Below are 21,871 nucleotides of genomic sequence, written 5' to 3'. Positions count from 1 at the left end.
CTATGGGTGACCCTGGTTGTACAAAATACAGCTGTGATGCACTGTAAAATATATGGTAGGCCTTGCTCCTTCCTTAAGGAAAAGAGACAGGCTTCCAGATTTGGGAAACAGTCCTCGCCTCTAACTACATAACTGTGGCTAAACATTCTTTTTCACTCTCTGAATTCTATTTTAACTCTTAATTCCAATTTGACTCCCACTGAAATTAATGGGGATCATGCCTCTTGGCATCTTAAAATATCTCAGCCCTGGTATTTGTAAACAACAATCTTCTTCAGCGAGGTTGCTAGTAACACTTGCGGCCCCGATCCTGTAAGCATCTATCCTTCTGTTCACCTTCAGGTTTGTAAGTCGTCCCATTAGGGAAACTGCTCATGTGAGCCACGTTCAGCAGGGACATGTGCAAGATCAGGGCCTTCCAGTGTTCAAACTAGAAGAATTTATAAACCGTCTGCTCCAAGTTTGTGTTATTTTTTGGCTTTCTGTTGAGCCTGCATTTGCAGGGGTCCGTTTGCTCCTGCTTTCTGGCCCACAATAGACAAAAACATAAGATACAAATGTAAACCGGTGAGAACAACAATTCTGCTCTCCGGTGTTTGCTGAACAGATGTGTGGGTGTTCAATGTATAGAGTACATTGGAGAAGAGGGTTAGGGCACGGAGTTAAGATTTAAGGAAGCTGAGTTTTGTTCCTGGCTTGGTCCCTGACCTGCTGTGCAACCTTAAGTAGTTCTCTTCACACCTCTCTTGAGCTTGTTCCCTTCCTGTTCTTTCTCTGTATACTTCTCCATGCGATCATGCCAGGTCTAGCACAATGGAGCCCTGGTACAGGTTGGGACCTCAGAATGTTACATCAGTGCAAAAAATAAAGAATGAGAATTACTGCCAATCTCTGTACTGAGAGATCTCTCTTCCACAGGTTTTCTGAGTTCTTCGTGTAATCATATAAAATGATACATTCTTTTCATTATTTCTACATTTGCTAACAAGCCTTAAAAAGACTTTTTTCCCCTCTTTTTAGCACAATGGCAGCTGGGTGCCGTCATTTTCAGATGATATCTGCATTCCAGTGTCTTGTGGGAAACCAGAAGTCCCAGAACATGGAGCAGTGCTTGGTGCTAGTTACAGCTACCAAGATGCAGTTCTTTATATATGCAATGCTGGCTATGATTTACAGGTAAGTCCATTGAATCTATAGTGTAAGGTCCAGTGTTATTAAGATTAACCCTTGAATTATCATCTTTATTGTTCTTACCTCTTTGTTTAGTAGAATGTATTATGACTGTTCCTTACTAGAAACACCAGAGATGGCTTCCTGCAGGAGGGGTCAGGGGAGAAAGCCCTGAGCCGCCCCACGAGATCTGGCATGCAGGGAACAAGTGGGGAACGTGCGCTGCCCTTTTCCTTCCCCCAATATGCGGGTAACAAGTGGAACCAAAAATGGCTCCATGCACGCTGCCCTTTTCCTTCCCCTGGGACACGCTTCCTGGAGGCTTCCTTCTGTGATTCGACGCAAAAACAAGTACACCCCCCTCCTCCTCATGCCCAGACCCTGCGCTCCCACCCTCTCACTCATCTCTCCCCCCAGCCAGACACCCTGCCCCCAGTCCGCTCGTGCCTCTTGGCCAGACACTCTTCCCCCAGTCTGCTTCTTCCCTCTGGCCAGACAGCCTGCCCCCAACCTGCTCTTGCTGTAACTCCCCGACTTAGTGCATCTTCCCCCTGACTATCTCAGAGCACTTCACAAGCACTTAGTGATGCCAGCCTCACAGTATTCCTGGGATGTAGATAAATAATATCTGTGTTTTACAGATAGAGAAACTGAGGCAAAGAGGTTGCAGCAGTTTGTTCATATTTACACCAGGGCAGAGCAGGGAGCAGAGTCCAGTGGTTTGGGCTCTATCCAATGCTTTTATAATTAATCCAGACTCTCTTACTGAAAACAGCAAGTGCCGGTGGCATTTTAGACTAACAAATTTATGAGGGAATTAGAGCATAAGCTTTCATGACCTACAACTCATTTCCTCAGATGCTGAAGAGAAAAAGAAAGAAAGAAAGAAAAAAGGATACAGAGATGGGAGTGTGATGACAGTGCTAATTAAATCTGAATGGATGTGGCTAATCTCCAACAGTGGTGAGAAGGTGAGAAATACCTTGATCTAGATAAAAATATGGAGAGGTTCTCACATTACAATAGGTAATTTCCCATTCAGATATGCTCATCTTCTCACCACTATTACACTCCCATCTCCGTGTTCTTTTTTTTTTTTTTTTTTTTTTTTTTTTTTTTTTTTTTGTCCTGTCTTTTTCTCTTCAGCATCTGAGGAAGTGAAAGGTAGCTCAGGTGAGCTTATGCCTGACTCTCCTAATAAATGCCTTAGTCTTTAAAGTGCCACCAGACTCCTTGTTGTTTTTGCTAAAACAGACTAACGAGGCTACTTCTGTGAAACCGCTCTTGGCAAAGCAATGATTATAGAGAAAACAATAGCAAGTCATAACCATAACAAGTTACATCCTTCTGATTCTTCCCTAAGTTATGAAAGTGGTCTCTTAACTTTGCCAAATCCCACCGTGAGTCGGGGAGGTGTGCGAGGTTAATGTGGGAAAGAGCCATGATAAGCCCGGGGATAGTTCTGAAACAGAAGATACTTAGATTGTGAGCTATTTGAGGCAGAGACCTTTTCGTTGTTCTCTATTTTTACATGGTCCATGACAACGGCTTTACTGCAATACACATAAAAATACAAAATTTAAGTCAGCCTGCCAGAGCTCAATCCTACAAGATGCTGAACATTCTGGTCTTCCCCTAGACAAGTATTTATGCACACACTGTACGTTGCGGGGAGGAGGGGTGAATAGTTTTATTTGTCTGAAGAAGACAGACAAGACTGCTCTTCTGAATCTGTTCAAGATATTTTGAGGTTAGCAAAAAAAAGAGGAACCTTGCAATAACACCATTTGTATATACTGACGGCATATTTTGTAGTGCTGGCTGGATAAAACTTCAGCAGTGGACTGATTTGGGGACAGAGGCTACCTCTCTGTCAGAGACAGAAGAAATTCACTGTAAAATTTTTCCAAATGAATAATACTGCTGCTTGTAGAAATTATTCCACCTACACCCTCCGGTGTTAGTCTTGCATCCCTGCTATTAAACAGAAGTCCCCTACGCTCCTTTGAAATGCATTGCCACAGCATAATGACCTAAGAACAAGCATAGTTTAAAGTAAGCAGCTGCCTTTGATGATAGATGCTGTTCATGTGACCATAAATTGTAAAAGAAATAAGACTCACACTAAGGGTGCATCTACTCTGCACCCATAGCTGAAAATAAGCTATGCAATTTGAGCTATGCAAATTGCGTCACTTATTTCAAGTCAATTTTGAAATAGCTTATTTTGAAATTTGGCGCTGTCTATACAGCACTTATTTAGAAACTAGCCAATTAGCCCGTCATAAGATGGGATTTTCAGGTCTTTCCTCCACCTTGGTCTTCTCTCCTGAGCCTCCGGTCTCTCGTGCCGTCTCTCTCTCTCTCTCTCTCTCTCCTCCTACTGCCTCCCCCTCTCTGTCTCAGCTCTCCTCCACCTCCTGCCTCTCTCGCCTTCTGCCTCTCTCTCCATCTCTTTCTTTTTCTTCTCCTCCTCCTCCTGCCTCTCTCTCCCCTTCGTCTCTCCCCGCCCCCTTTCCCCTTCCTCTCCCACTGTGGCACTCAGCTGAGTGCTGCCTGCTCAGCCAGGCCGCCACGAGGGAGGGGGGTGGGGCAGTGACAGCTAGGGGGCAGGGCCATGTATGTCACAGCCTCGCCCCCCCCTTCTCCTCCCGCCACGGGGGAGCCCAAATGGCTCCTTGTGCTGCTGGCTCCCCTGCGGCGGCCCACCTGAGGGGCGCAGCCCTCAGCTGAGTGCCACAGTGGGAGGGGAAGGGGGTAGCTGTGTCATACACGGCCCCGCCCCCTGGCCATGTACATCACCGCCCTGCCCCCCCTTTTCCTCCCTCCGTGGCGACTCGGCTGAGTGTTGCTCACTCAGCCAGGGCGCCGTGAGGGAGGAGGGGCGGGTAGGGTTGCCAGTGTCTGGCATTGTACTGGGCAGACGGTATTTGCGTTCTCTGTCTGGTAAACAGCAGCGGATTTGGGGTGAGCGGGGCAGCTGCCACGGGCCCTGCACTTGCAGAAGCCCGCGCATGCGCCGTGTCAAAGGGGGGGCCCCACGAAATTGTGTTGCCCGGGGCCCCGCGGCACTCTCATCCGCCCCTCCTAGTAAAAAAAAATCAGAAAATACCGGACATGTGCAATTTTTCCGGGTGCGCACCAGACGGAAGCCTAGCGTGGGCGGGAGAGCGGCTGGGAGTCTTAGCTGGGAGGCAGGGCCGGAATTGCTGCTGGGAGCCCTCAGTCGGTTGAGTGTGAGGAAGAGGGGAAGCCTCCTTCTCGCTCGTGCGTCACCGGGACCCTGCACGGGACAGGCAGCAAGTGTCCAGGTCAGTCCTGCTCCCGCCAGCCAATTTGCTCACCCCCACCCTTCCCGGCCAGCCGGTTCTCCCCCACGTCCCCTCCTGATCTGGCAATTACAGACCGGTAAGTCTAACTTCAGTACCGGGCAAATTAGTCGAAACAATAGTGAAGAATAAAATTGTGAAGCACGTAGAAGAACATAATTTGTTGGACAAAAGTCAACATGGTTTCTGTAAAGGGAAATCCTGTCTTACTAATCTGTTAGAGTTCTTTGAAGGGGTTAACAAACATGCGGACAAGGGGGATCCAGTAGATATAGTATACTTGGATTTTCAGAAAGCCTTTGACAAGGTCCCTCACCAAAGGCTCTTGTATAAATTACATGGCCATGGGATAAGAGGGAAGGTCCTTTCTTGGATTGAGAACTGGTTAAAAGACAGGAAACAAAGGGTAGGAATAAATGGTAAATTTTCAGATTGGAGAGGGGTAACTAGTGGTGTCCCCCAAGGGTCAGTCCTGGGACCAATCCTTTTCAACTTATTCATAAATGATCTGGAGAAAGGGGTAAGCAGTGAGGTAGTAAAGTTTGCAGATGATACCAAACTGTTTAGGATAGTCAAGACAGAAGCAGACTGTGAGGGACTCCAAGAAGATCTCACCAAACTGAGTGATTGGGCAACAAAATGGCAAATGAAATTTAATGTGGATAAGTGTAAAGTAATGCACATCGGGAAAAATAACCCCAACTATACGTACAGTATGATGGGGCCTAATTTGGCTATGACAAATCAGGAAAGAGATCTTGGAGTTATCGTGGACAGTTCTCTGAAAACTTCCACGCAGTGTGCAGCAGTGGTCAAAAAGGCAAACAGGCTGCTAGGAATTATTAAGAAAGGGATAGAAAATAAGACCCAGAATATCTTACTGCCCCTGTATAAAACTATGGTATGCCCACATCTTGAATACTGTGTACAGATGTGGTCTCCTCACCTCAAAAAAGATATTTTGGCCTTGGAAAAGGTTCAGAAAAGGGCAACTAAAATGATTAGGGGTTTGGAACGGGTCCCATATGAGGAGAGGTTAAAGCGACTGGGACTTTTCAGTTTAGAAAAGAGGAGACTGAGGGGGGATATGATAGAGGTCTATAAAATCATGAGTGGTGTGGAGAGGGCCGATAAAGAAAAGTTATTTATTAGTTCCCTAAATAGAAGAACTAGAGGACACCAAATGAAATTAATGGGTAGCAGGTTTAAAACTAATAAAAGAAAGTTCTTCTTCACACAGCGTGTAGTCAACCTGTGGAACTCCTTGCCAGAGGAGGCTGTGAAGGCTAGGACTATAATAGAGTTTAAAGAGAAGCTAGATAATTTAATGGAGGTTAGGTCCATAAAAGGCTATTAGCCAGGGGATAAAATAGTGTCCTTGGTCTCTGTTTGTCAGAGGCTGGAGAGAGATGGCAGGAGACAAATCGCTTGATCATTGTCTTCGGTCCACCCTCTCTGGGGCACCTGGTGCTGGCCACTGTCGGCAGACAGGATACTGGGCTAGAAGGACCTTTGGTCTGACCCAGTACGGCCGTTCTTATGTTCTTATATATGATAAATCACTATTCTGAAATGTCCTTTTATCCTCGTGGATTGAGGTTTACAGAGACATTAGAATAGCAAGCCTGTTATATTTTTAAATAATGGGTGTGCTCAAAAGATGCAGAATACTTATTCCGGGTTACCTCCGGTATTCTGAAATAGCACTGCAGTGTAGATGTAGCCTTAGAGGTTAGACTAAATGTCCTATAACCAAAGAGACAGTTTATAGGTCATGTCCTGAAAAATTGCTTGTAACAATTAGAGTGGGTAATTCTACTAGAATATATAGGCAAGAGGATGAGTGACAAGGCATAGAATGTGTGAGTGGGACTGGATAAAAAATTTAGTATTTAATTGCAGAACGCACCTCTGCCCAGCTACTTTTGAAGGAATAAGTTAGGCCATTTTTCCTGAATTGAAAAATGAGAATTGGAATGAGGACCCAGCTAAACCATCTTGGAAACAGGTGGGATACTGCTGGCAAGGATGCAGAAAAATCTTAGATTCCCATCCCTGTGTTTAGAGCACAAAGGTGTGGGGGGGAGGGGCTCCCCAGATCCAGCGCGGGTGATGCTACCTGGCTGGTGGTGGCTCTCCTGGAGCAGCAGGGCTCGTGCTGCCTGGCCGGTGGCAGCTCCCTCGGGCTGCCCTGCTTGCTGCCCCCTATGGTCATTCTGGAGCATAAGTGTCCTTCTTACTTGCTGCCTCCCTGTGGTCATGCTGGAATGTAACTGTGCCTGATATTGGACCCTTCCCTTTCTGTTTGATGAGAAACAATCCCATTCCAGGCACATCCCATTGTCCTGGCACAACAAAACCCTGACCTTGTTTTAAGTTACAAGAGGAAGCTGCACACCAAATTTGGCGTTCCTACCGCTTACTGTTTAGGAGGAGTTCTTGAACAGACACACACACACACACACAAACTCTCTCTTATATATATAATTGATTATTAGATGTGACAATAAGAATTCTGTGTATCTGAGTGCATGCTGAACCTTCTCATCTACTAAAATTTGACCCCCTTAACATGTCAGGATGTGCCTCTCATTGACATTCACCTGCTTCTTCCTTGGGAGTTCTATTTGATCCGACCCTAAATCTTGCATTCCTACCCAGTTTGTGGTTGCTTGTGCTATCAATGCAGCATCTGCGAACTCTCTAACTTCCTCTCTCCAAGACTGAGGATGGCATGTTCTTTGGCAAATTTGTTTTTCCCCATTTCCTCCTGTTGAGGACAACAACAGACTAATGCATATGTAGAGCAGCTAAGGAATTGCAGCCAGGTACAACGATTTTTAAGTCAGCCTCCCCTCCCCCATTCTGAACTTAGAAAATCTGTCTCAGGTGTTACCCAATTTTAGGACAGAATTGTGCTCTGATGTTCAACTGGTGGCGCTTGGTTCCAACATTCCACCGCCCCTCGCTACGTGGATTTCTATTGAAGGGAGCATGTAGCAGGATAGCAGAATAATTAAGTCAAAATTGGTCATGAAAAAATGAGAACAGCTTTGAATATCTTCTCCTGCAATGCAGTAAGGGCACAATCCTGACGATTTTATGCCCTTCGTGAGTCTTTTCCATTTGTCTGATAGGGTGATGTAGAACGGATCTGCCAAGGGAACAAACTGTGGAGCGGAACAGCACCAGCATGCAAAAGTGAGTTCTAAATTAATTTTGTCTGTCTAGTTTGCTTTGGGAATGTTTTATATGGCAAGTAAGTATTAACCTTCAGTTTGTTTTGTCTGTTACTTAAACAATCACTGCACACTTAAAACTGTAATGTGACTATTATGACACATTTGGCAAAATTGCTAGCATCCGAAGATAATGTTGTTATTAAATAAACCACAAGGCATCCTTTTTTTTTTTTTTCAAGAAAACAACTCTGCTAGACAAAGCATTTTGAGTTCACAACTTGAGACACCTTAAAGGGTTTGTTTGAGTGATAGGACATGGTTGTTGTTTTCTGTCACCTCCTCTCTGCAGTTTAATTGAGTAAAGCCTTGGGTAACTTTTAAGTCTTTATTTTATTTCTACAAAAAAGAGACCGGAATAGGGCTCTTTCTAAACCTCCAAGGAAAAGATATCCATTGTGTTATTCATGAGTTCAATTATATAAAAAACCCATTACATGTTTAAGTTGCACTTTTGTAATAGATATTGCACTATTGTACTTGTATGAGGTGAATTGAAAAATAGGATTTCTTATATTTACGGTACAATATTTGTAATAAAAATAATAACATAAAATGAGCATTGGACACTTGGTATTCCATGTTGTATTTGAAATCAATATATAGGTTGGACCTTCCTGATCCGGTACGACTAGTCTCACATGAGGGATTTTCCACACCAAGGAAGGTCATTTTGGGCACCCCTGGTGTTGCCCTCCCATGGGTTCCCCTCCAGGCTTTCTGACTCCCCCCACAGCCCAGCTGAGCTATGTGCCAGCTCCTGCTCCTCCAGGGGCGGATGAGAGTTTTGCGGGGCCCAGTGCAGCACAATTTTGTGGGGGCCCCCCTTAGGAGAAAAAATAGAAAAAAAGGCGTCCCTCCTGTGCCCACTCCTCCAGTAGCCCCACTCTGATGATGTGAGCTACCCCTCCTCATCCCCTCTCCTAACACTTCTCTCTACACACCTGCCCTGCCTCTCTTCTCTGGTGCTGGTCCCTCCCCTGCAGGTGTCTGCCCTTCTGCTTCACCCCCAGAATCTCCTGGCACCTGCACCTTCCCTTACCCCTGCACCATCCTGGTGCCTCCCCCTTCCCTCACTGCCCCTGCCCCCTTTGCCCTCTTTTTCCCTGATGCCCTCCCCCTCACCACCTTCTGCCCCCATTCCCCTCATGCCGCTGTGCCCTCACATATGCCTTGCTCCGTCCTCACCTTCCTCTTGCCCACCCCTTCTTTCAAGCCTTCTCCCAGCACTTCCCCCTCCCCAATGTCTTACCGTCTCCTCTCCCAGCATCACTCTGTCCCTCTTCTCACTGACACCTCCCCTCCTGTCCTTTTCCTCATTGTCTCCTCTTGGACCCCTGGTATTTGTCTCTCCTCCACTCTGTCCCTTGGCGTCTTCCCCTTTCTTCTCCTGACCTATCCTCCTCCCCTCAGCACAAGCTTCTTCCTCTGCCATCCACCTTCTGCCTTTCAGTTTGCAGGGCGGCCGCGACCCCGGCCCAGGCTCCAGACCATGTGCCGAACCAAGCGGTGCAACGCTGGGCCACGCAGTTTTCAAGTCCTGGGCTGTGACGTCATGCCACGCCTGGGCGTCTCCCCTTTCAGCTGTTGCGTGGTGTTTCAGGGCTGTGACGTCATGCACGCTGCATATGCGCTCCCTCGGCCCCATATGGCCCGTACTGGCCAGCGCCAGGGAATTTAAAGTGCAGGGCTGCAGTGCCCTGTCACAATCCCTCTTCTCCTCCAGCAGCCGCCAACAGGTCCTTCAGCGGACGGCACACCGGGAAATTCCCAGTATCTCGCTGGGTCAGTCTGCCTCTGGTGCTGGCGTGGGGCCTATTGGAGCGCGGGGCCCGGGGCAGCCACCCCGCTCACCCTGCCCTATATCCACTGCTGCGCTCCCCCTTCTTTGCATTCTTGCTGAGCCCCACATTGCCCCTTCTCCCCCACCCTCTACATAGCACCCTTCCAGACCATGGATGTTGCTGGACCAGAGAGTTCTGGTTTATAGAGGTACAACCTGTATTTGAAAATGTAGAAAACATTCCAAAATATTCTAATGCATGTTAGACTGTTACTGTTTAACAGCTTCAGAAGGGTAGCTGAGGGGTATGTCTAGACTGCATCCTTCTGTCGATAGAGTGATGCAAATTAGGCAGGTCGACATTGCAAATGAGGCAGGGATTTAAATATCCCGCACCTAATTTGCATAAAAATGGCCACCACATTATGCCGACTCAGCACTTTGTCAGCAAAAAGTGGCAACTCTAGAGGGGGATCTGTTGAGAAAGAAAGCCTTTTTCGACAGATCCCTTATGCCTCCTGCAAGGCAGACAGAGTTAGTCTGTAACAGGAAAAACTTAAAAAACAACAAATAGTCTAGCAGCACCTTAAAGACTAACAAAACATCTAGATGGTTTCATGAGCTTTTGTGGGTGCAACCCACTTCTTCAGATGACAGGCGTATTATAAGTCCAGATCTAGTGTAATTGTTCATTTGACAGCTCTAGTAGTTACCTATTGTAAACACAGCATACACCAGAACACAGCATACACCAGAAGGAATTTGTCGGGCAGTGTTGGAGCAACACTTCCTGAATGTTAGCTACATTAACAGAAGCTCTCTTCCACTGTCATAGCAGTATCTGCATTGGTGGTTTTGTCGGCATAGCTAAGTTAGTCAAAAGGTATGGTTTTTTTACACCTTGACAGATGTAGGTATACTGTTGTAACTTTTACATGTAAGCCAAGCTTAAGACACTTGCCTTGATTCTTGATTTTACTTTTTGTTTTCCTTTTCAAGTTTATCGACATTCAGGGAGGCTATAAAAGGATTTTGTAATGCCTTTGGCTAAAGCCAACCTGCATCGCATTTGTTTTCAGGGGTACCTGGCAAGGCCCAACAGCATTCTGGGCAAGTTGTTATGTGGTCTCTTTGCCAGTGAATGGAATAGTCTGGGAATGTTTGCATTCATACTGCACATATGACAATTATATTTCCTCCAATCTACCTGCTCTTCCTGGGCTTCCAGGAGAAGATTCAAAACGGGTTGTGACCGAAACAGGCAATTTTTAAAGGCATTTGACTAAAACAGTATATTTTCTGTCATATAGGGATCTCCTGTGGACCACCAGAATCAATAGAGAACGGATCCGTTCATGGGGAGAAGTTCCTATTTGAAGATGAAGTTTTCTACAGCTGTAATCAGGGCTTTGAACTACAGGGACCCAGCCGAAGAATCTGTCATGTTAACAAGCGATGGAGTCCCTCAGCCCCTTCGTGCGTGAGTAAGTGCAGATCAGAGTGAGATGAATGCCTCTCTAGAGCAGCAGTGCTAGATGGACTAAGGGAAAAAGTCCATTGGTGGTTGAGTGCACCAGCAGTAGTTCATTGCAGGACATGTCAGAAACATGCCGGTGCGGACAAGGCCTAAATGAGTGGTTATAGTTTGTATTTCCTCTTTGACCCTGATGCAGGTTCGGTCTGAAAGATGCTGCAGCAAATTCTCCATCCAGTTGCACCACAAAATGGCATGGCCTGGAGTTGCGCTGGTTTAAATGAGGGGAAAGTTTTGCCTGTAATGTCGGACTTTTATTGTGTCATGAACTAGGATCTTGCACTCTGCATTGATCTGTTGAAAGGGTGCTGCTATTGATCTGTTTTGTTGTGTTGAACTCAAATCACTGCAGTATGGCAGTTTTGCCGTCAGAACAATGGGAGGTGGGAAAGTAGATATAATTGCTGTGGGCATTTCATAAATGCATTCTGGGGGTATCATCTCCTTTCCCAAGGAATTCTGTCCACCCTTCCTGATTCACCTCATACCCCCGCCTCCCACATTGTGCTGCTGTGACGTGTGCTGGTGTCTAGGTCCCTTTTCCACTTCATCTCTGTACACAGTGAGGAGTGGGTGCCTATTACTTAGGCTGCCGCACCTGCCTGAGATTCTGTCCCTCGAGATATTGAGCCACCTCTCCTTATATCCTGCTTTTGCAACCCCCGTTCCTTCCCTTTGACTTTCTTTAGCTCATTTTGTGAAGTAGGGCAAAAGAGAAGAAACGAAAACAAAAGGCTTTGTATAAATTCTGTAAAGATGATAAACTCCAAGACTTCTCTTCTAGGGATAACATGCGAGCCACATCCCTCTATAGAAAATGCAGTGTCCGTGGCCTCTGGAAGCGCATACAGAAGTAACGTAACCTATGTGTGCAATTTTGGATACCATCTTATTGGGCCCCAAAATATCACGTGTCTTGCCAATGGGACCTGGAGTAAACCCCTCCCATCATGTGAAGGTAACTGCTAAGTTTTATGCCCTGGTACCCATTGACCTACGAAAAACAATCATTACCATTCTTATTGGCATGCCAGGGTGTATATTGTGCAGCCAGAGAATCAAACCTCTTTCTGGAAGCATTCTTCTGGGGAGCAATGAAGTGCAGTAGCTCTTTTTATATTACTACATAACTGGCACCCAGTCAGCTAAAAGTTTTACAGGAAATGATTCCCCAGAGTGGAGAGTTGTTGTTAAGAGCAGAAGGCTTCCCAGGCAGAAACAATATTCCTTGAGGGTCTTGATGTGCAAGGTACCCTTAATATCTTTATAAACTTAAGTGAGAGTTAAGGGCTCTTCCCGGTTTACGAAAGATTGTGGACAATGAAAACAAATTATTTTTCTCTGAGTGGCTCAGAAAATCCATTTGAAAAACAATTGTAATGATTAATTATATTTTAGCTGGTTGGCTCCCAGTGCTAAGAACTTCAGGATACTTCTCACGGCAAATTTAGCATGTGCGCTCACTCGCTTTCTCACACACATACCACTTTACTCAATTCAGGCTGCTTAACTATGCCCTGTTATTCCGGCTGAAAACCAGAGTAACGTACAGGCGTGTTTGTGTTTATAGCTAGGAGGCTGAACTGTCCACAGAAAAGCAGAACATGAGCCCTACCACAGATGCTCTCTCCTTCCTGTCAGCTGGCATCACTTCTGTCTCATGTGGTTTCAGGTCCCATCCACTTACTCTTGTCCAGGCCCCCAGCTCATCTGGCTGCTTGGGTTGCTGGGAGTCAAATGGAAGAAGAGCCACGGAGCTGCCTGTCATTTGACTAGAGATGGCAGCACAGCACAGCTCACCCGACTGCTTCTCCTTCTGGCTTTGTGCCATTTGGAGAAAAGCAATTGTCACACCCCATGAGACCAGTGATAGCTCTAGCCAGTTCCAGCTGCTGCAGCGAAAGAACAGTGCTCTCTGGGATTTTGCTAAGTGGAAAGAAGGGAACCACTGAAGCTCAATCCCCTTCAACTAACCAGTGTCCAAAGTCTCATGGCCCAACTCCCTGTGATCCTCTGAAAAACGTGCCTGATGTTTGCCCTTTCTCCATCACTAGGAGGAGCTCATCCACCAGCGCTACTGATTTTTTTGTTAACACTTTGTGTCATTGCTCTGCGGTTGCTGTTATAAACAGGGCATTACTCTAATGAAAACATGGGCCTAATATCGTTTAAATTAATGAATTTATTTCCTTGCAGAGACAAGATGCGAAGCTCCGGTTTCCGTGGCGAATGGAAAGGCCGTATATGAAAATAACACAGTTGGCAGCAGAGCAGCGTATTACTGCGAGAGAGGATACAGCTTGGAAGGGGAACCCATAGCAGAGTGCACAGGAACTGGAGCCTGGAGTCACCCCATACCGCTGTGCAAAGGTAAGTGTTTGCTAACCCAGCTTTATGCTAGTGTGACTGAGCGAAATCGGTCGAGTTCAAATCAAATGTATTTGTATATCCCCGTTTTTCCTCACTTGGTGAAACTCTGTAACTTAAGTGAAACTTTCCCTACATAGCGAAACATAATATTCTGCTAAAGCTGTATTTTTGGGAGACAGCTACGTGCACAGTAAAGAACTGGATAGTATTGAGACACATTAAAAATAACAGGCGCCTGCAAATATTTGTGAAAATGAGAGAATTATGTGTTCAGCAGCTGGTGGTTTTATTTGGAAAAGAGCTTTCAATGGTTTCAAATATCGTTATTTTTCCATGTAACTTATTTGACTGTAACTCATCTTAAATCTGTCTTGAGTTGCACTAGCTGGATCATCTCATTTTTTTAAACAAGAGACCACCATGTCTCTAGTTTAATAGAAAAGCACCCCTTCTGCTGTTGTACATATACTTCTGTATCTTTTCCACATTTGTCATGCAACTCGTCCTATTGAAATCAGTGGAAGTGCTCCCATGAGGAAGTCCAAGAGGGTTTAACCCAAAAGTGCAATATGCAGGAAAAATAGGATAGAGCCCCACAAATCCATGGATATCCTCTTTATATCTGCACCCACGGGTGACAGTGTAGATATCCACTGCTCATTTTTGCACCTATAGGTGCAGATGCAGATACAAATTTTGTATCTGTGCAGGGTTCTAACAATAGGTAACCTGTAAACTCTATTGAATATTAATGCTCTTCACTGTGGAAACCGTTTGGGACAGATTCCCTGGCTCTCTGCCACTGCTTTACACTGCTCCAGTTCCACTAACCAGACTCAAGTCCCACTGAACCCATAGGATCTGCTTCTGGTTTACACTAAAGCCTTTTTAAATGGCCCTAGCCACGCCCAGGGGTCTTAAAGCAATGTAAACTACATTGATACCCTCTTTAAAACCTGCTTCTATTGCTGTTGTACCAAATAAAAGCAAGCAGGATCTTATGAGGGGGATAAGGCAAAAAGCCACATTTATTGTAAAGATAATAAAAATAAAGAAAAGATAGAAGCAAACAACGTTGTTTAACTACTTATTCCTAACACTACTTAACCCTTATACACTTTATATATATAACCATTCATTCATACATCCATTCATTCAAGTTCTGTGTACAGTTACCAGCCTGGAAGTTGCTTGTGACAGAATACTGGCCAGGTACTCTGTACACAAGTGATGGTAGTGGGGAGCGAAGTCCTGATCAGATGCGCATCTGAAGCTCCTGGTAGGCTGGCAGCAGAACCTTGGACTCTGATTCCATAGTTTTTTAGTCCAGTTCTTATAGGAATTTCTTCCCATGCCAGTCTATGGAAATTGCTGCATCATGCTGATGTCTCCAGGGTGGCTGCCAGGTGCTCGTCAGTGATCTCATCGGGTGGACCTCCAGTTTCTCCACTTGACACCTTTTGGTTGCACTGGCACCTGACGCCTTCTTCAGCCCTTTGTTGCTGTATTCTCAGGCTGGCACCTCTCAGAACCATTCACTCATCATCCAAGCACTCTCTCTCTTACATACATTCCCTAATTAATGTTTCCCATACAATATTTTTGTATAATAATAACTTTACATATATCAGAGTTGTAGTTACAAAAAGTTTCTGGGTGGTATTGCTTAAAACATTCTCTGAGTGCTGAGTAAAGTTACAATGTTTTAAAGAGAACAGGCGTCAATTAAGTAACAATGCCCTTAGTCAGTTACAGGGCTTGGCTCCCATAGCAGAGTTAGTGATTTGACAATGCATTGTTACAATGTATCTTTGCAATGTCAATTTCAAGCAGCCCCTTGCACAAACTTGAGCATGCCCTGGAGCACAGAGGGGGGGGGCTGTTTCTGGTTACATAGGATTATATTCTTAACAGTTCTAAGTTACATGACCTAATACATTATATTCTAAAGGGGCAATAATAATAATAAATCTAAACATTTAACAATCTTAACAAATAATAATAAGAAGAAGAATTAATAATAAATCTAAATACTTTAAGTTGTGGGGAACAAATTATAGGGAGTCACTTCCATTTGGGGGAATCACATTTTTAATACATTAATATGTTATCCCTACATTGCCAGGGTGAAATCAATGGGAGTTTTGCCATTGGTTCAGGCAGAGTCAGGTTTGAATCCCTAGCAGTATGTTCCCTAGAAGTAACATTTGTGTAAATGGGAATCAGGCTTGTTATCTTTATTTTCGGATCCCAAACCTCACAACATTACACCTGTTTAAAGATTAAACTTGGGAGCAGTCAGTCCCTTCATTCTGCTGGCTTTGCAATTTGATAATGAAAAGAGGAAAGACTTTGCAGACATGCTTTACAATTATTTTTTCTCCCCTCTCCTCCCCGTCCACTTGTACAGCAAATCCTTGTCCTGTGCCTTTCATAATCCCAGAGAATGCCCTCTTGTCTGAGACAGAATTTTACGTCGGTCAGAAAGTATCTATCAAGTGCAGGGAAGGTTATCAACTTAAAGGACCAGACGAAATCACCTGTAACCCTGATGAGACGTGGACGCCAGCAAGAGCTAAATGTGAAAGTAAGCATACAGACTGAATTTGTGGGAAGCTGGCTGGGAGATGCATTGTTGTCTTATATCCCTCCGGCATATTTCTTTGTTTGTGGATAACCCTAATGACAGGGCCTAATGTCACTCTCTTCTACTTGCAACTTCTAAGCACCAATATGTAAAAGCGATCATCTTGAAAATGGCTACCATATGCATTATACATAGTCAGTATCTGATTTGCTGTGCTACAATTAAGCCCTCTCTCCTGGTCGCCCCTTTCCCCTTCCCCACCATGCCCGGTTTTCCCCTTCTCTCCAGTGTTCAGTCTGGTGTTAGGACAGAGGCCTGTTTTCACTGCTGGACGCTGTGTACATAGAATTCCAGAACACTAGAACTGGAAAGGATCTTGAGAGGTCATCAAGTCCGTTCCCCTGCCCTCACAGCAGGACCATTTCTCTGCACCATGCAGGAGCTTCTGTCTGCAGAGCTTTCTTCCCCACACTCTCCTTTTCAGTGTTTTCCATCCTGCAGGCTTGCACTCTAAACAAACAGGGAGATTGTGTACTGTAATGTGAATAAATCTCCAGATGCTGCGACTCACCCATTCATTGTGGCTTCTTCTTCTTTTTGTTTAGAGATTTCTTGTGGGCCCCCTGCTCACATCAAAAATGCCTTGGTTCGTGGTACATTTTATCAGTATGGAGACATGATCACCTACTCATGCTACAGCGGGTTCATGCTGGAAGGGTCCCTTAGAAGTGTGTGTTTAGAAAACGGAACATGGACAAAACCGCCTGCCTGCAAAGGTAAGAGTCACTGGTGGTTTTCCTAACCTCCCATAGAAACACACAGGGAGAAACTCCCATTTGACTTTCCTGAAGCCACAGATTTAACCCATAGCATATAAAGGACAAACTCAGCTCTTTCTGCTTCACTCCTCAGTTTCCTCTCTCGAGGACTGCATATCCCATACCCTAGATCCTCTCTCTCTCCAGAAAGTCTCTCCCACATTAGTTATAATCAGCTGGGGTAGCAAGTCTCCTAGTATGGATGTGAGCGACTAGTCGAGTAAGCCTAGGCTTATCCAGTAGTTGAGTAATGGTTCAACTACTCGCTTTCCCCCACACCCTTGCTACCTCTGTATCAGAGGTGGGGGTAGGGGGAGAAGCAGAATCCAGTACTGGAGGGAGCCCCTTAAAAGCTGGTTCCCTCCCAGCAATGCCTCCGGAGTACAGGGAGGGGCAGAGAAGGCAAAGGCCTCTGGGGCCGTGTCCAGACTCAGGGTTTTTTTCAGGAAAAGTAGCCTTTTCCCGAAAAAACTTCCCCTGCGTCCAGACTCAAGCCGCGTTCTTTCGAAATTATTTCGAAAGAACGCGGCTTTTCTTTTGATGGCGGTAAACCTCGTTTCACGAGGAAGAACGCCTTCCTTCGAAAGTTCCTCTTTCGAAGAAGGCGTTCTTCAATGTAAAGAGGCCGTCTTAGAAAGAGAGCATCCAGACTTGCTGGGTGCTCTCTTTCGAAAAAGCGGATTTCTCTTTCGAAAGATCCGCCTGCAGTCTAGACATAGCCTGGGAGAAGTGGGCTGACTACAACAGTGGAAAAACCCCTTTTGTTCATGTAGAATGCAACTACCCTGCTGTGCTCCAGTGGCACAGCTCCAGTACAATAACTTCTGCAGTCGCCTCTGAGTAGCGTAGCGCTGCCTCAGTCCCACTGAAAGGGATGTAGTAACATATCAAACTATTGAGCAGTTCTGGCTGACACGCAACTTGTTAGTTCCATCATTCTGCTCTCTTTCTGCCCTGTGCTTATAAAAGTGAGTGGTTCTGGTATCATATAAACCACTTACACTTTGGCGTTAAAAAAAAAACGGCCTAGAAGTCCTGCTCCAGATGAATCTGGATCCCTGTTGCTAACTGTACAGCAATCCCCTGCCTTTCCTCTTTCCTTCTCTCCTTTCTCCAAATACCAGTGGCTTGGAGATGAAGGAGTTAATGCACAAACACACAAGGCACTGTCTGAGATCTGGTAACCCTAGACATATTAATGCAGTATGTTAATAGATTCCCACCTCCTTCCTTAAAAGGGGGGGAATAAAAAGGACCAAAGATGTTTGTGAGAGAAAAGGCTCATGTTTCCCTGATACACATGTGCAAGTGATCTTTTAGAACTGCTTTATAAAGAAGGCTGAATATTTTCCTAACAAAAGGCCTACAGTATCTAAGGCTTTGTGGTCTACATCAGGAGCAACATGAAAGCAACCAGCATAATGAATCACAGCATTTGTAGCTTTTGGCACCAGTGGTTAGTTATTAATGTCCCAAGCCTGCACGAAATGTCTAACCCAACTAAACAAATTAATGTGAATATTATCGTTAAAAATACAGGCTGTGTTAGTAATTGGGAGTGCTGAAGTGCACAGCTGCACTTGTCTGAACCGCATCTCGTTACAGATCACACGCCCTACTCCGATCTCAGTTTCCTTAGGGTAAGCTGGAGTAATTCCACTGAACTCAGTGGAGTTACACCACCATAAGCTAATGTGAGTGAGATCAGAATCAAGTTGCCAATTGGGAAGCCAGTGCAATATTCATGGAGCCTATAATCTGCCCACTACTAAATACAGGACAAAAGAGCTAGTATGAGATCTAAAAAGAAAAAAAAAACAATGCACGTTGTTTTAAAGGACATAAGTTGAATTTCCTGAGCAAAAAACAGTGTTATGTATCTTTTGTTTTTCCTCTTCAGCATTTCTCATATTAGTAATTTCCAAGACATGGGAACACCAAAAATAGGTGGTTTAGAGCTTCATTTGGCTCTAAAGCAAGGGGCTTCTTTAAAATGCATAGTTTGAGAGATACAGTTACAGTCTTTTCTGTTCTATTCTGGATCTTGTACCATGCTCATCACCATGGTATCTCTTATCTTCTGTCTCCAAATGAATTTTGTATTTACATATCACTTTTGGTGAGCAACACTTGTACAATTAAGAGATCTGTGTTTTGACTGGATTGTGGTGTTGTTTTCCAGCCATTTGTCGATTTCCGTGTCAGAATGGTGGAGTCTGCGAGCGACCAAATGCATGCTCCTGTCTAGAAGGCTGGATGGGCCGTCTCTGTGAAGAGCGTATGTACATTATCTCACAATGTAGCTTGAAAGATTCACAGTAGATAAGAAAGATGAAGTTATGGGATTTCACAGTAGATGTGCTGGGAGATTTATTGAGTCAAAAGGCTGTAATCAGTTGTGTTTGGCAAATGAGATATGGACTGCAACAGAGGACATATATGATCTTGCCCAGTTGTATGGAACGAAAGTGTTCCAAACAGAAAACAGCATAGTGCTAAATTAATCTTGATCTGGAGGTCGTGTGTACACATAAACATGCACTGGTTTAGTTGACCCAATGTAAAGCTCTGTGTGCATGGTCCAGGGGTGGGCAATAATTTTTGAAAGGAGGCCACTTCGTGAATTTCTAAAGTGGTTGCAGGGCCTTGGGCGGAAGGGGCGGAGCCAGGAGTCTTTGAGTGCTCCCCTGCTCACAGACCCTGATTGGCCTAGGTGTGGGGGAGCATGTGAAGTCTTTGTTCCTGCTAGACGCTGCATGCCCCTAGTGGTGTGAGGAGACTTCCCGCACTCCCTCTGCCCCCAGGTCAATCAGGAGGCACACTCCCCCCTGCCAAGGAAGAACACACCAGCGTCAGGAGGGGGGGCTGAAGGGAGGCTCTCCCCTTAGTTTGGGAGGCACCTCCCCTCCCTTGCCCTTGCCATGTCTTCCAGCCGTTGAGAAGGGCCTAGGTGTGGGGGAGCGGACTTAGTCTATGGCTCTCCTGCCCCACCCCAGCAGGGGAGCGTGGTTCCCTCCTGACAGGGTGGGGTGGGTAGCAAGAGACTTCGTGCACTCCCTCTCCCCCAAGCCTTGATTGGCCTGGGGGTGGGGAGAGCCTGCGAATTCTCCTCCCCACGCCAGGGGTGCATGGTTCCCTCCTGTCCCGCGTGACCCTGGCAGGGGGAGGAGACTTTATGTGCTTCCCCGTCTCCAGGTCTCAATTGGCCTGGGGGTGGGAGAACTGCAGGGCAGCCAGCCCCTTTGACACCTCTGTAATAGTCTCTTGTTTGGGTTTAAGAAGGACTTGCTTCAGTTTCATTTAAACTTTCCTAATAAAAGGAAATCTGCAGTGTCCAAACCAAAATAGGTATGTCCATATAACTTTTTGTAGCAGTTTAACTAAATTAAATCCAGCAAATCAAATCACTGAATTTAGTCCTCCCATTGTATCGGGGTTTTGATAGGGAACTGTCTGGGTGTCTGGCTGGTGAGTCTTGCCCACATGCTCAGGGTTTAGCCGATCGCCATATTTGGGGTCGGGAAGGAATTTTCCTCCAGGGTAGATTGGCAGAGGCCCTGGAGGTTTTTCGCCTTCCTCTGTAGCATTGGGCACAGATCACAGCTGAAGGACTCTCTGCATGTTGGGGCCTTCAAAGTATTTGAGGGCTTCAATATCTGAGACATAGGTGAGAGGATTATTCTAAGAAGGGTGGGCGAGATTCTGTGGCCTGCACTGTGCAGGGGGTCAGACTAGATGATCATAATGGTCCCTTCTGACCTTAAAGTCTATGAGTCTATGAGTTTAAAATCACCCCTGACATTAAAAGAACACAAATTTGCAGACATCCACAACTCCAACTGACTTCTTTGGAAATTTTCTTGAACAACAGCTAGCCAAAAACTCAAATACTAATAACAAAATAGCTGCAGGCACCCAAAGCTAGCCACGCACCCACAGTTAGTCAAAAACTCAAAAAGTAGTAACAAAATAGCTGGTGCCCACAACTCCAACTGGCATCTTTTGAAATCTCTTTGAAGAACAGCTTCTTGGAGCACAACTAGTTAAAAAAAAAAAGTTATTGCAAAAAAAATGTTAAGTAAATCCGAAGCAGGGATCCTGCTAACCAACCAATGGTGCCGCTGGACAATCTAGATGCTAAAGAAGCACCCAAGGATGATAAGGTGATTGTGGAGAAACTAAATGAAGTCTTTGCATCCATCTTCATAGCTGAGGATATGAGGGAGATTCCCACACCTTGAGCCATTCTTTATAGGTGACAAATCTGAGGAACCGTCCCAGACTGAGGTGTCATTAGAGGAGATTTTGGAACAAATTGATAAATTAAATGGTAACAAGTCCCCTGGAGCAGATGGCATTCACTCAAGAGTTCTGAAGGAACTCAAATGTGAAATTGTGGGACTTCTAACTTATTCTGGTTTGTAACCTATTCTTTAAATGATCTTTTGTATTAAATGACAAGAGGATGGCTAATGTGATGCCAATTTTTAAAAAGGGCTCTAGGAGTGATCCTGACAATTATAGGATGGTAAGTTTAACATCAGTACTGGGCAAGTTGTTTGAAACTATAGTAAAGAACAGTATTGTCAGACATGTAGATTAATATAATTTGTTGGGGGAAAGTGAATATGGTTTCTGTAAAGGAAAATTATGTTTCACCAATCTACAAGAATGCTTTGAGCAGGGCAACAAGCATGTGGACAAGAGGGATCCAGTAGATATGCACTATACCACTAGATCCCCTACATACTATAAATACTATATCCACCAGATCCCCCTTCTCCACATGTTTGTTAATCCCCTCAAAGAATTTTAGGAGATTGGTGAAGCATGATTTCCCTTTACAGAATAGCTAGCTAGTGTATTTAGAGTTCCAGAAAGCCTTTAACAAAGTCTCTCACCAAAGTCCTTTAAGCAAAGTAAGTTGTCATGGGATAAGAAGAAAGCTCCTCTCATGGACTGATAACTGGTTACAAGACAGGAAACAAAGGGTAGCAATAAATGGTAGTTTTCAGAATGGAGAGAGATAACTAGTGGGGTC

General features: G+C 45.1%; 1 protein-coding gene across 3 annotated transcripts in view; it reads left to right on the top strand.

The window, feature by feature from the left end:
• The window catches only part of SVEP1 (sushi, von Willebrand factor type A, EGF and pentraxin domain containing 1), a 177,310-nt gene that overhangs the window by 139,301 nt on the left and 16,138 nt on the right, over nt 1-21,871 (top strand). For 2 of the 3 annotated variants that reach the window (XM_075931436.2, XM_075931434.2), the window contains exons 40-47: nt 1,021-1,176; nt 7,637-7,700; nt 10,832-11,005; nt 11,840-12,013; nt 13,252-13,425; nt 15,836-16,012; nt 16,618-16,788; nt 19,013-19,108. In XM_075931436.2, coding sequence (XP_075787551.2) covers nt 1,021-1,176; nt 7,637-7,700; nt 10,832-11,005; nt 11,840-12,013; nt 13,252-13,425; nt 15,836-16,012; nt 16,618-16,788; nt 19,013-19,108 — 1,186 coding nt within the window. The remainder of the gene's footprint in view (nt 1-1,020; nt 1,177-7,636; nt 7,701-10,831; nt 11,006-11,839; nt 12,014-13,251; nt 13,426-15,835; nt 16,013-16,617; nt 16,789-19,012; nt 19,109-21,871) is intronic. The other variant, XM_075931435.2, reaches the window with a different exon arrangement.

This window comes from Pelodiscus sinensis, chromosome 6 (genome assembly GCF_052426305.1).
Source record: "Pelodiscus sinensis isolate ZL-2025 chromosome 6, ASM5242630v1, whole genome shotgun sequence".
NCBI lineage: Eukaryota > Metazoa > Chordata > Testudines > Trionychidae > Pelodiscus > Pelodiscus sinensis.
This window is presented reverse-complemented; position numbering and strand designations above follow the sequence as displayed.